General features: G+C 46.6%; 1 protein-coding gene across 2 annotated transcripts in view; it reads left to right on the forward strand.

The window, feature by feature from the left end:
* Positions 1–262: 262 nt before the first annotated feature.
* Positions 263–12,934, forward strand: part of NOX3 (NADPH oxidase 3) — a 530,542-nt gene continuing 517,870 nt past the window's right edge. For both annotated transcript variants that reach the window (XM_069607737.1, XM_069607738.1), the window contains exons 1-2: positions 263–1,505; positions 11,046–11,156. In XM_069607737.1, the coding sequence (XP_069463838.1) occupies positions 11,076–11,156 (81 nt within the window). In that variant the 5' untranslated portion in view covers positions 263–1,505; positions 11,046–11,075. The remainder of the gene's footprint in view (positions 1,506–11,045; positions 11,157–12,934) is intronic.

Genomic DNA, 12,934 nt, shown 5'->3' on the forward strand with positions numbered 1-12,934 from the left:
AAAATCAGTAAATGCCCACTCAGCACATAGCGCTGAATGGGCATTTACAAATTTCACCTTGCAACCTGATCAGCAGGGTCGCTCTCCGGCTCACACGCACCACACATGTCAGTGTTGTGTTGATGTCACCACGTTACGTGGAATAAACGCTGCGATGTCCTCCGGAGAAGGAAGGGCAGTTGCGGGTAAAGCTATGAATGAGTGAGACGTGTTCTTGATCCGCCTGCGAATAATACGCGCAGCGGCCAGCTCCCTGGCCTTATGTAAAAGGGAGCACCGGCACCGTTATAACACTGGCGATGAGGCGGAAGTGATCCGCACCCCACACAATCAAAGGCATGGCACCCGCGAGGGGGAAAACACACACTTTCTCCCTCTCTCTTCCCCCTACCTCGCGAGGCGTGAGCAGCACAATAGGAGGCCAGCGCAGCACAGACATCTCCACAGAATTTGTCGCCCTGGCAACTCATCAGCGAACGAGCAAAGCAGACCAGCACCAAACAATGGCCTCCGCACCGGAAGCATGCTGTGAATGAAAGTGCACTCTACTCAACTCAGCAGTGGGGAGAGGTGCAGAAAAACGCCATGCTGACGCTCACAGGTAGCCACTCACAACACAAGACTGTACAAAATGGCTGTCACACCAGTGACCACTGCCAGGTTGGCACCAAGCTTCAGCCCCAACCCCATGCCACAAGCTCAAGGATACAGGGGACATGGAGGGGTTCCCAGAGCCCCATTTGACCCATACCTGGAGCCATCGTCGGTGGAACCCAGATGGGCCCTGTGGTTAAAGAAATTTCAGATGGCGATGGGTTGCAAAAACATTGTGGAAAGAAGGCAGTGACCTGAGAAGGTACAGGGACAGACTTGAAGAAGGATCGACAACAAGGGAGCAAGAACAAGTGGGGAGCTGGCACCAGACCAGCGTTTTCTTTGATAGGGGGCACCCCAACGAGGATGAGGGGGAAAAGGGAACCCTCGAGTCCGACCCCGGTAGCAGCCCAGGACAACGATCAGCAGAACCGCAGCCATATAGCCCTCCTCCGAGTCTGACCAGACGGCAGCACAGCCGATACCACCTGTGAACGGCTGTAAGGCATCAGATCAGCTAAGTGACTATGTGCGCGAGTAAGGACTTGAATGATGTGCCATGAGTAGAATGTATTTTGTTTGTTTCATGAGGAAGAAGAGGAGTGTTATGTTGATGTCACCACGTTTACGTGGTGACGTGGAATAAACACCACAATGTCATCCGTGGAGGAAGGGCAGTCGTGGTCAAAGCTATGAACGAGTGAGACGTGTTCTTGATTGCGCTGCAATTAGTGCGCTAGGAGCCCGGCCTGGCTCCTGGGACTTATGTAAAAGGGAGCAACGACACTGTTATAACAGTCAGGTGCCATGAGGCTCTCCCTTCTTCCTGGTTCTGGTCCGTGTGGAGCCGGTTAGCGAGAGGCCTATGGAGCAGCTGAGAAGGCAGTGGCGAGTCTGGAGGGAAACAGCAGGTAAGGAAAAAAAGCTTTGTGTATGTCTCTGCCTGTGTGTTGCGTATGTGTGTGTATTTGTAAGGGTGTCTGTAAGTGCACTCATATGAATGAATGCAATGTGAATGGTGTACATGTATGCGAACGTGCATGTGAATGCAGTGTGAATGTTCTGGGTGCTCGTGTGAATGACAAAGAAGCTGTATGGGTGCATAACTGGTGGGCGAATGTGTATGAATATGTGCATCTGCATCTCTGTCTGTGTATATATGTGTGTGCATGTCTGTGTGTGCATGTGTATATCTGTGTCTGTGTGTATCTCTGTATATCTGTGTGTGTATATCTCTGCCTGTGTGTATATCAGTGTTGGTGTATCTTTGTGTGTGTATACATCTCAGTGTATGTTTGTGTATATGTATCTGTGGCTGTGTGTACGTGTGTCTCTTTGAGGGTGCTTCTGTGTGTGAGTGTGTGTATCTGTGTATGTCATATCTCTGTATATATCTGTGTATATATCTGTGTGTGTATCTCTGTGCATATATCTCTGTGAGTGTGTGAGTGTGTTTCTCTGTGAATGTGTCTGTATCGTTCTGTGTGAGTGTGTGTATGCAAGGTTGAGGCCAAGGGATGGGCTTTGGCGCATGAAAATATTTTGACAGGGGCGTGGCAAGTTTTACTGATGTTTTTGAGCAAAGAAAAGCCAACTTAAGTGTTATTATGTGAAGGAGGGATTGGGGGGGGGGAGCACAATTGGACTTTCTGGGTACTAGTGTGGCATGGAATGTTGTACTTGGATTAAAGGCAAAGCCAACATGATGGCTGTTCTTACATGGGAAGGGGATGGCATGTTTCCCTACTATGGCGTGGCATTGTTTTACGGGTGTTAAGGTCAAAGGCAAAATCATAAGTGTTCTTACATGGAAGCGGGACATTTGTGCATCCTACAAGTCTATGCTTTCTTACTGTGGCATGACATGTTTTACTGGCGCTAGGGGGCAAATACAACATGATGAGTGTTTTTATATATGGGGGTATTTGTCTAGGCAGCAAATGCATGTTTTCTTACTGTGGCATAGCCAATAGAAGTATGTTTTTATGTGGGGATACTGGCATATATTGGCCAGCATAAGCATGTTTTTTTATAGTATCATTACTGGCATTATGGGCAAAGCAAACATGAGTATGTTGCGAATACGAGAGCCAATCAGAATGCGTGTTGCATTTTGCTTGACTCTCGCCGGGTACTAATGGAATAAATAGGTGCACCAGAATGGACATGTGTGGGCACAATCAGTATGAACATGTTTTTTTTTTACATTTGCAGAGTACTGGCATATAGTGGGCAAAGGCATTATGAACATTCTCCTGTGCATTGTTGGTGGCTTGGTATATAATGGGCTTTTTGCATGTCCTACCCTACAAAACCGATAGTAAATTGTGTGGCTCAATTTATCACATAAAGTGTACTGTAAAATGCACAATTGTAACCCATAATTTTAAATAAATTCTCGGGAGGACACCCCTTGCTTGATTTGCGCTCACTCGCTATACTTTGCCACTTCTTCACATTCGGCCAACCCTTCCCTCTGCAGGCTCCCCTTAAGGTGGGCTTCGCTACATTAGTTCTGGGCCCCACGTGTTACACAATCCAGGCTACGCAGCACTCCTGGTGGATCCTGGGTTTACGCGCCCTTTACCACACGTAGACCATTAATCTATGATCTGTCTTCCCTTTTTGTGGTGCAATGGATCAGAATCGCTAGAAATTGATCCTCACACGTGTGTTCAGGCGGTCAGACTCTTTCTTGTAGACATACAGCAGGTATCAGAATGATGCCCTCGGTAACCCCAGTATTCCAATTACAGATCTTGCTATATACAAGTGCTGCTACAAGTAAGCCACGCAGCATTAAAAGCTGAACTGACCTTAAACACTTCCAGGCACAACAGAACCACCCCAATTTTCTTTTTCAAAATCACATTTCATTAGCTTTTTGTCAGTAATGAGACAGGTATTGAAAAAGTTTACAGCATAGCGTAACACATTTTAAAAACCTCTAAGCCTTCTTAACCCCCCCTCCCACACCCTCCCTCCTGCAACACACTAGAAATAAATAAAAAAAACAGTAAAAAAGGCAACCATAAATGCAATCTCATATAGTCTGGTTCCATCCATCTAATAAAGAAGGGTAACTAAATCTCTTGAACCCTCGTTTTAGACTCATTTAGGATATGCGTTAAGTACTCCATGTCTTAAATCAACCTGACTTTCTGGACCCATTGTTTCTCCATAGGGCCAGGGTTCTATTACGGTTCCACAATTGTGCCACACAACACCTGGCAGCCACTAGCAGGATGTGACTCCCTGCCTCTTCCACCTCATCCTCCTCATAGACACCAACCAACAGCCACCATGGTGTGAGGCATCGCAAAATTGCAACAATCCACTTAATCCAAGAAAGGAACTCCCCCAGTATGTTTGCATATGGGCACACCCCCACCACATATGATAATAATCTGCATTTGTGCGACAACACATCCAGGAGTGAGAGTCTGTCCAAGGGTACTTCTTGGGCAAAAGCGCAGGTGGGTGGTGCAACAGTGTCTGATCTTAATTGCTTGCATCCTATAATGTGGGGATACGGTGGAATGTGAGACCCTCCTACACATGGAGAGCCATGGGTCATCTGTTATTTCCCTCAGAAAGCCCTTGGCCCATTTTTCCCTAGCCTTTAAACAGTTAATAGGCTCCGCCTGCATCAATGTCTTATAAATATGTGCTATTCAGCCCCTAGAGTCTGTGTTCTGTAGGAGAACTAGTTCAAAGGTGGGTAGGTATCTCTGTAAGTTAACCCCCATCGCGGATCATTGAGAGCGCCCTTGATCTGCAAATATCTGAAGGGGGATAGCTTAGACAATGTGGAGTCATTCTTCTAATCTGTCGATATTCCATCCTCCCATAACTGCCCAGCTCTGCTAAGACACACTTCATACAACTTTGAAATTGTAAGGGTTCCTCTGTTAGGTTTCGCAGAGGGTGAACCCAGGTACAACTGAGGGCAGGGGGACATGTTGACAGCCATCGTGTTGCTCCACTTTCGTTCGAAATTGCCCACAGTGCCTCTTCACAACTGCATTGGGGATCTCTTTCTGGGGTACTCAGAGCCATTCACCTAGAGTTACAGTACTTAATATTGTGTTGTCCATCTTCAACCACTGGTTCGTAGAGGCCGGATCCAGGTGGTCTATCAGTATGCGCAGTTGGGCCACCTTGTAGTATGCATCCAAATCTGTGAATCCAACCCCGCCCTCATCCTGCTGTGTGAGGACCCTATAAGCTATTCTAGGTCTGAACCGAGCCCATAACATGTTCAGAAGTCTACTTTTAACTGACTATAGGAAGAAAGGCAGAAGAACTGTTGGGAGCACCTAGAATAGGAAAATAAATTTAGGAAGGACCACCATTTTAATACAACTTAGCCTCACCATCCAGGAGAGATTCAGCCCAGGTAAATCTAGATCTGCCCAGGTAGATCTAGAGCTACCTGTACCTATCCCACAAAGGGGGGACATTTTCCATAAAAAGGTTACCAGGATCACTCGGTATCTCCAGGTACCTGAACCCATCCGACTGGGCGTGAAAAGCTAATCCTGTCATATTTTTACCATTCAAGGATTCCCATGGTCCCACCGGATATGCCACTGATTTTCCAAAATGTATTTAGAATCCCGAAAGCTCTCCATACCTAGTTAATCCTTTCAGTAAATTCAGCAAGGAAGTCTGTGGTTGCGTTAGATACAGGAGGGCATCATCCGCAAAAAAACCTAATTTATATTCACCTTTCCCTATTTTAACCCGCTTAATAAACCCATTAGCTTTGACCTCTATTGTCCATGGTTCAATAACATGAGCATAAAGAAGGGGCAACTCTGTCGGGTTCTCCTTCCAAGTGGGAAAGTCCTAGACTCCTCCCCATTTAGCATAACATTCGCCCTAGGCCTGAAATAAAGAGCAGAGACCCAACTCTTCTGTTTTGCCCCCATCCCCACCAAAGACACGACCCCCTTGAAGGAACTACAACTAACGCGGTCAAAGGCCTTTTCAAAGTCGAGGGACAGTATCAGTTCTCCCATCTCTTTGACTGTAGGAGAGTGTAACACATGAAAGGTCTTGCAAAGATTGTCAGCTCCTTGCCTGTTCATAATAAAGCATTCTAATCAGGGTAGATCAGCCGTGGGAGGTGGATCTCCAGCCTAGAAGCCAATACTCTTGCAAATAATTTGGTGTCAACGTTCAACAACAAGATAGGTCGATAAGCCTGGCATTGCATAGGATCTTTATCTGGTTATGGAATGACCACTATTTGTGCTTCGAGAAATGTGGTTGGGACTTCCCCTATCTTGTAGATGGCGTTAAAGACCTTAGATAACGGCTCCGCCAGAAGCTCCTGGAATTGTTTATAGAAGTCTGCCGTATAGCCATCCTGTCCGGGGGCCTTTCTGGGTTTTAATCTTCCCCTATAGCCAATTACACTTCTTCTGCTGTAATATCAGCCTCCACGAGGGCCTCTTCCTCAACTGTCAGCTTAGTCATTGCTGCACTATCTAAGTATGCGCTGATGGCCTGACCCTCTCGCCCAGGAGCCTGCATGTATAGTGCTTCGTAATAGTCTCCGAAATACCCACAGATCCGTTCTCACAGACCCACTATTGTCCCACTGGCACTCCTGAACTTTCACACTCTTCTGTCCCCCCTACTGCCTCGTACCCTATTGGTCAGTAGTACCCGGCACGCTCTGTCCACGGGAAATACTACACGTGGATTGGCTCTTTTCTGAGCCATACCACACGGTATTCCCTTAGACGTATGAGCGTCCCGGCCTTTGTTCCCGGCAGAGGGCGTGGTAGCCCCTTAACCAATGAGGAGGCTCAAAACGGGACCATCCCCGCTCCGGGCCTCCCCAAGGTTGGAGGCTGCCTTCCTCCCCCGCCAGGGACTCAGGTAAGTATTTTTTCCCTCCACCCCCTCCCCTGCAAACTATCCCCTCCCTGCCCCCCCCAACCCCACTTACCTTCTTTTTTCTTTTTTTTGGGAGCGGACGCGCTGGGAACACTTCTGTTCCAGCGCGTCCTCTCCCTATGGCCACCAGGGAAAGGGAAAACGGACTACGTTTTCCCTTTCCTGGCGGCCATCTTATTTGAATGCCATTAGTACCCCGGTCTAACTGGCTGGGGTACTAATGGCTATAAGACCCTCGGCAGCAGGCCAATACCGCCCACGGTAATGCCCCGGGGCTTCGTTAAGGCCAGAGCGGCCCAGGGGCATTACCTGGGGCGGTATTGGCCCGCTGCCTTGGGTCTTATTGCCACAGTAATGTCCCCACCCATTCACCCCTCTCATAATACTGTTGCTTATTGTATCGCATTTCCTTAACCACCTCACCGATCAACGTGGAATGCAGTGCCTGTTGCCTGTCCTATATGCCCTTTAACAAGCCCTCCATATCTTGGTTCCTCTCATTCAGCTGTAATCTCAGCCCCTGTATTTCCACCCTTAATCTGCTTTCAATTAGCCCCATCTTGCGTTTCCTCCACGCCACCTCTGCCAGAAAGAGTCCCCTCATCGTAGCTCTGGCCATATCCCATACCATGTTTGGGTGAACCTCACCTGCGTTATTGGCATCAAAGAACATTTGTATCTCCCACCCTAGAAACTGCTTAAGAAAGGATCTCTTAGCAGGACATCATTGCAGCGTCAGCAATCAGCCATGACCATCTCGAAGTCAGACCATGTGACCGTCTCTATTTTAGGGGAAGGCAATGTCACCCTCCTGCTCTTGTGGGACCAGTAGAAGATCTATTCTGGTATATGTGGAGTGTGGGGGCGAGAAAAAGGTGTACCCTCCTACTAGGGGAAATTTTGATCTTCAAACATCCCCCCAATAGTGGTCCTCCAGAAGGTGTGTGAAGTATCCGTTCTACTTCCCCATTGGCTTATACTCCCCCACTTTCGCTGACCACCAATCAACCTTTGAGTCAGCAATAATATTACAATCACCCCCCACTAGCATATAGCCTTTTCCCCAATTCCTTGACTACCGCAAACACTTGCTTCAAAAAAGGGGAGCTGGCCCACATTCGGGGAGTATATCGTAGCCAGTGTAATTGCCACCCCATCCACATGCCCCTTGATTGCAAGTAATCTCCCTTCAAAACCCCTCCTCACCTGCAGTGCCTTCACTTGAAAGGCCCTCTCCAAAAAGATTCTGTCAGGTCCCAGTCACACGCAGAGGTATCACGCACTCCTACCTCCCCCCAGAGGCCTATTGGAGTCTGCGTTAGTGATTACGCAGAGTGTCCGCAACCCCTGTGGGGAAAGAGGGTTAGGGTCCGCGGATTGGATGGCTAGGGGATTGTAGGGTAACCGGGTAGAGGGATAGGGAGAGGTTGTTGATGGGTAAGGGGATACAGGGAAAATACTCCTTGCCTCTTTTTTGGCACGTTGTGATGATGACACGCGTGCATGCAGACACCCTCAGACACATGCACACTTATCACCCCCATTGTTTCCCCTGACCATAACCTCTGTGCCCTCTGAGCACACTTCCTCATATAATAACTGTACTGCCAAACCCAGGTTGCACTGGACACCTTCATAGTCAGGTTTACTCACTGGACTGCCCTATAACCCAGTTAATGCACCGGACAGTCTAACCCGCATTTGCTTCACTGGGCACTATTCCTGACCATTAGTGCAAGTCTGCAAGTCACATTAACAATGTAGAACACATGTAAGGCATGATATACTTAGCTTTGATGCTTTAGCTTCCATTTTGTCTGCGGGCGAGTTCTGGGTCGTGCTGTGGCTGCGGTGGGCGCTGAGCCAGCATCTATAGGACCCAGAAAGAACCCAATTAGGCTGTGCTATCACTTGCAACAGAGCGATCGTTCGTTATCTTTGGCGGTGTAAACTTAACAGTCAACCCGTAATTCAAGGGTAAGTAAAACGTTCCCAGTTAGTTTTGCAGCATCTCCCATGTGTTGTTAGGTTAGTATCCCCTTGCGTGAACTAAATGGCAGAGCCGTGGCACTTATATTTAGATCTGCGGTGTCTGGGTGTTGAATCAGGCAAGGTGCGGCCCTGCAAGTCGAATTGCCTTTGGCGGACCTGAGCACCTCGGATAAGCATCTGCTCAGTCGGGAGTCTTTAGCACGGATGACTCGACTGCGTGCGCATGTGCACAGACATGGGCGTGGCCGAGGGAGCCTGCTGGTGCTGTGTGAGCCTCGTGGAGGCTGCTGGGAGATGTCGTTTCTCTACCCTTTTCTTCTCTTGCTGTGGTTTGGGGCATCTGTTGTTCTTTGTCCTCTCCTGCTGTGGTGGTTGGCTGCCTTACTGCTGGGCTCAGCGCTAGGCACCTGCACATAGGTCAAATTTGGCATCTGCCATGAATTATGTACTTTTTACGTTTTCTTGTACATGCAACCCTATCCTGCTTATCAGCCTGTTTGCTCCCTACCACTTTCGACTTCCCGACCCTCTAACCCCTGACAGATTCTCACCCCTTCCTTTTTATGTTCTTTATGCGAGGCCCAAAACATTTAACCCACCTACCACTTCCGCAACGGGCACTCTTTCTCCTGTTTAAAGTGAGTTACCTGTAAAAACAATGCAGACAAATTAAGTCTCCGAAACATATTATACGTCAATGATCTCTTCTTATGGGAATTGAGCCCGTTGACATTCAAGGTTGCTACTTTCAGTTCAATCATACCCCTGTCTTGCAAACAGCACCATCCTTCCCAACCTCAACCAGTACAGAACCAGATTTACAACAATAATGTGTGTGCCAGAACACCGCTCTTTGTTGAAGTGTGTAGGAGGAGAGGTCTTGGAAAATTCTTACTTGTGCTCCCTCCCAATCTATAGTGCCAACTTTTCAGAAGAATGTCCTACTTGTCTCTGTAGCTGTGGCACTTTGCACTTGCTGGCCATATTTTTATTTATTGCTTATTTATTCTATTATCCCATGCACTGCACTGTCCCCTCCCACTTCCCCCCGCACTTTCCCACTTCCCCCATTCCCATGCACTTGCGCGATCTGAATGACACCTGGCTCAGTATGATTGTTGTCCGTCTTCCCTCTGTTCCCCCACCCTTGCCTCGTCACGCCTTGAAACACTTGTGTATAGGCATGTTATAAATGCCTTATCATGTCATATCATATCATAACCACCGAATGAGGTCCTTCGCCAGATCCTGAGCCCCTATGCACCCTGTCAAATCTGATTTCCCTCTTAGACGTGGATCCAGGTAACTTGTGCAACAAGCACACCAGCGTCTGCTCCAGGTCCTGAGGCGTTTCTGTTTCTTTGGCGAGGAGTCCCCATATTCTCAAGTTATTTCTCCTTTCCCTATTCCCGATATCCTCCATCTTGCACCTGACCTCCCTTTCCCTTCGTTCAAGCTCCTTAAGCCTCACCTCTACACCAAACTCTGCAATGTCGGCCGAGCGTTGATTGTGCTGAACCAGCCCAATTTTGTTAACTTTTATACAGTACATACTTCTTATACTGGTCATTGTTTGTGCACTCCCACTATTGACAGTGAAATGGACTGAAGCATAGAGAAATATTGTGGTTTGTGGTGTTGGGAAGCTTAGACCGCTACCTAGATTTCATGGCTCCAAATTCCACATCTGCACCTCCACCAGTGACACTCAAAAAAGAAATGGACACAAGCAAAAAAAAAACAGCTGTCCCACCGAAATATGTACATGTTGGGCATTGGAAAGAAATGATAGACCTTACTTCCCTTGTGTAACAAGAGGGAAGGCTCAAACACATCCTTCATCTGTTTCTTTCTATTTTGGTTACTTGATGTATTTGAGGAGCACATCTTGGGCATGGAACCTTTCGTGCTTTTGCAGTCAAAGTTCAGCTCTGCCACCTGAGCATTGAGCAGACATAAGAATTTCGCAATCCAAATATGAAACACAAAGTACAACAAAACAATCAAAGAATCCCAAAGATAACAGACAAATACCTGCCAGCGGGTTTGCATACATACTGAATAATTGAAGAACAAGCCAATGCCTCATGTGTGTAATAACAGTCTAAGCTATTGTTTTGTTTGTATGTAAAGTTATTGACTCCTCTTTGGTAGCTTGATTCTCATCCTACAACATCCAGTGGGAAGGCTTATATGGGTACACACTCAGGACGTCATTACCAAAACTTTAAAATGGCGCAAGTGCTATTAAGATTATGGCAAACATTGCCATGGTACAAATAAAAAAATAATTTGTTTAAGGCATTTTTGTACCAGGGCTGAGAAATAGCACTAGGGTAAAATAATGTTTTTTGCGCTAGAGAAATGTTTACCTTAGTGCTAAGTGCACGTGCACTGGTGAAGTAATTCTGTAATACCGCCCCAGTAGCAGATCAAGGAACTTAAATTGAAAGATGAGCTGCCACTACCTGGTCTTACTTGCTCTTACAGAGAGTGCTAATTTTCTTGTGTGCCTTCATATGTGTGATCTCCATTCTGTTTCTACGCAGACCACCCTAGCTTGGGCAAGAGCCTCTGCGATGTGCCTCAATTTCAACTGCATGCTGATACTTTTACCAGTCTGCCGAAATCTCATGTCCTTCCTCAGGGGTACAAGTTCTGTAAGTATGATTTCCAGGATTGTATTCTCTACAAGTGGGGTACGCATGCCAACACATATTATGGAATGCATGCATATGATCATTTTTGCTTGAAGAAAATTGCAGCATACGAGGGGGACGAGGAGGACGATTTGCAGACTAGAGTGACCAATCCTAAAACAATCAATTTAGGAAAAGACTGAACTCTCAAAAAATCTATATACAATTTCCAAAGACGTTTGACATATCTTTAAAAGTAGCACACTCTGCTGTTCAGTGTAAAAATGTCGTTTTTAACAAATATCGTTGTGCATAAGGTCAACTCAATACGGTTTGTTTGTTACATTATTTCATCATTGAAAAGTTGGTGATGCTGTTGAAAAGAATGATGGGGCAAGAGTGGCAGTAAACCACTGTACTAAAGCCTATTCCTGGCCCTTTATTAATATTTCAATGTGTGACCAGTGTTGGGGGGTCTTGCTTTCGAAGGGAGCCATGTTCTTGAAAGGGTACTATGGGGTACTACATGGCTTCATCAACCCACTCTTTCCCATCTTCATACCCATAACCCCTCCATATATCTATATACCCCCACAATGAAAATGAATGAGAAAGTAACTTACCACTTAGTCATTCTAGTCAATGAAACCACGGTATATGCTCGAGAATACTGGCTCCCCGGTAACCTGCGAATTGAGAGTCTTAAAACGTCTTTTTCAATTAGATCGACTGAATAATGTCAACCGAAAGAACATGTGAGGGCAACTGGTTATGTCCATATCCTGTCTGGTCTTTTCAGTCGTGTCAATGAGGAAACCGTGGATCTCGTGTTGTATTTCTCCGTGGCCTGTGTCATGGTGAGATTGATAAGTGGACTGTTGATGTGTTGGAAGATTTTGAAGAAGCCTTTCTTTTGGATGTGCAGATGTGATCGGCTGTTTTGACTGAGATGATCCTGGTGACTACAGCTGTGTAGAGAGAATTTCTAGGAGCAAGGGTTTCTAGTCATTTATGTTTCCTAAATTATTTTCTTGATGTCAGATCATTCGTTTGGTGTTGGCCAGCACTTCCAAATTGCTTTTGTTGGAAAGATCAAGGGTGACCATGAACCCCTTGTCATTCCCAATGTTGGAAGAATGTACATCTACCCACCACTTGCTAATAGAAATTACCAATAATAGAAGAAATATAAAAATTACCCAAAGAAAGCCTTTACTGCATCTATGCAAATGTTCAGCTCAGGCTCAAGGGGACAGTTTAGGTTGCGTGCCTGGGCAGCAAAACCCAATGTTATACAAACTGCCGGAAAAAACAAAGATTGACTGCCATGGTAGAAACATTTAATTCAAACAGAAGCCAACAGTCTCAGGGTTCACCACCCAATGAAATGAGGCTGCACAAAAGTAGGGGCTCATTACAATACGAGTTCCCCGGTCAGGAAAAAATACAGGTAAAATTGCTGGATTGTTTCTGGATCGGGGAAACAAGTTTGCTGGTGGGGGCAATGACTTACCAACAGGCCTAACCTGCAGGTAAATCAGTCCCCTATCGGCAAATAAATGCTGGAATCATCGGCACCAGTACTACTGGTGTCTGTGATTCCGGCAATCCATCCATGGAGTGCTATGGGACTCCATGGATGGAAACTTACTGCCCTTTCCGCTGCTTGTAATATCCGGGTAATACTGGGATATCAGGCGGTGGAAACGGTAGAGGCCATTTGCTGGTATCCTGCCGGAATTACCAGCGAGATACCGGCAAACACATAATGAATAGGTCTTAAAAATACACGATTCAGC

This window comes from Ambystoma mexicanum, chromosome 4q (genome assembly GCF_040938575.1).
Source record: "Ambystoma mexicanum isolate Mex_15411 chromosome 4q, UKY_AmexF1_1, whole genome shotgun sequence".
Lineage (NCBI taxonomy): Eukaryota > Metazoa > Chordata > Amphibia > Caudata > Ambystomatidae > Ambystoma > Ambystoma mexicanum.